General features: G+C 40.4%; 1 protein-coding gene across 2 annotated transcripts in view; it reads left to right on the top strand.

Moving 5' to 3' along the window:
- The first annotated feature begins 213 nt into the window (after positions 1-213).
- Positions 214-1,641, top strand: part of LOC121657026 — a 1,750-nt gene continuing 322 nt past the window's right edge. The window contains exons 1-3 of one of the 2 annotated variants that reach the window (XM_042012381.1): positions 214-377; positions 683-877; positions 1,271-1,641. The exon at positions 1,271-1,641 is cut by the window's right edge and continues 322 nt beyond it. In XM_042012381.1, the coding sequence (XP_041868315.1) occupies positions 345-377; positions 683-877; positions 1,271-1,641 (599 nt within the window). In that variant the 5' untranslated portion in view covers positions 214-344. The other variant, XM_042012380.1, reaches the window with a different exon arrangement.

The following is a 1,641-nucleotide window of genomic DNA, read 5'->3' as shown; positions in this document are numbered from 1 at the left end:
ATGCAATCATTCTTAGCAGTCCTCCCATCCTGATTATAACCATTTATAGACCACCCAAGAAATGCTCAGCTTTTATTAGAGAATTTTCTGATTTTTTATCTATTATCTATAATTCTTATAGTATGATTGTTTTAACTGGTGATTTTAAAGGCAGAATCTGTAGGATTTCACAGCAATTCTTTCCAACGCCAGGTGGCAGTAATAAATAAAACACAACTCCGTCACCTCCACAAACCACCACAGGGTGGCAGTAATGAGTAATACTCCTCACCCCTCCCACCCCCAATTCACACAGCAGCGCCACTTTCATCTCCACCGTCCACAAGACTTATTTAGGAGCTGAGATGGCATCCAGTTTTTCAACTCCAAGTGAACCAGTAAGTAACTGTTTAAACAAGTTCTGCCTCACGCTGAAAATTGTAATTTACTATGTTGTTTTGCGAAGTAGTACATGTTAAAATTGCAATGCAGTATTATGGAATAAACAATGCTAGTAAATGAGGCAAAGCTATGTGATTAGCTATCTAGTTGCTAGGTTAATTATAACGTTATAAATATGTTTGCAAATATTCAGCTAATATTAGACTGACTTAGACTAACAGACTGACACGATAACACGATGCAGAATTTGCAGGTTTGAATGTTGTTACAGATACGTCAGTCTGTGCACTTGTGTTTTCAGAGTGACGAGGACGATGTGTCACAAAGTTCGCAGCGTTTGAGCCGAGGCAGGTCCGGTGGACGGTCGAGAGGACGAGCAAGAGGGTTCAGGGTACGAGGCAGAGGCCGAGGCCGAGGAACACGAGCTGTAGCTTCCAGAGCTGAGCACTCGGATAGAGTTGAACAGTATCGCCGTGACCATTTGGCTGCCACACAGGTAAAATGCAGGATGCAGCTTCATGTTCAATGGTTTGTCAAGCTATCACTGATAAAAAATATACTTAAAAAAAGTCCTTATTTTCACAAATATTGCAATAACTAATAATGCTACATATATTTCATGTATTATTTCTTGTTGCAACGTAAATGCGTTTTTATGTGTAATTTATGGATGTACTTACAGCACTTATTCTTAGTATTTGAACTTTTTGCTTTGACAGTCAAACCATTTCATCAGATACTATAGTAATATTTAAAACTCTATACAGAATAGGGAGACACAGGCCTTCACTAATAAATCAAATCTTTTACTTGGCTTTACACTTTGTTTTCCATTAATAAATAAAATTAGGCTCCACTTTTATAACTAATCTTTTTTTATACCTTGCAGAGACTTCTTGATGACATGACTGCTGAGGACCTAAGAAGGCTTGCATCACAGCTCGTCGTAAGGCAACCAGGCCTGATTTTTGATCTTCTATTGCAACAGAGCAATTCAAGCGTCTCAGAGGCAGCTGGAGTCCCAGGAATGCCCTGGTGTACTTGTGGGTTATGCAGGGAGATGCCAACCGACAGGGAGAGGATCTGCTGTGGTCAGACACCAGCTAATTGCATCAGCAAGCTACCACATTTTACCCAATATTGCCTTGATGAAGGATATCTTAGGATACATAGGCATTATCGAGAAGATGTGACAGCACTTGGCCATGCAACAGAGCCAGGTGATAACAGGCAGTACCGGTGTGCCGCCTATAGGCATTT

The sequence above is a fragment of the Melanotaenia boesemani genome, chromosome 17 (genome assembly GCF_017639745.1).
Source record: "Melanotaenia boesemani isolate fMelBoe1 chromosome 17, fMelBoe1.pri, whole genome shotgun sequence".
Taxonomy (NCBI): Eukaryota; Metazoa; Chordata; class Actinopteri; order Atheriniformes; family Melanotaeniidae; genus Melanotaenia; species Melanotaenia boesemani.
Note: the sequence above shows the minus strand (reverse complement) of the source record. Positions and strands in the feature narration are given on the sequence as shown.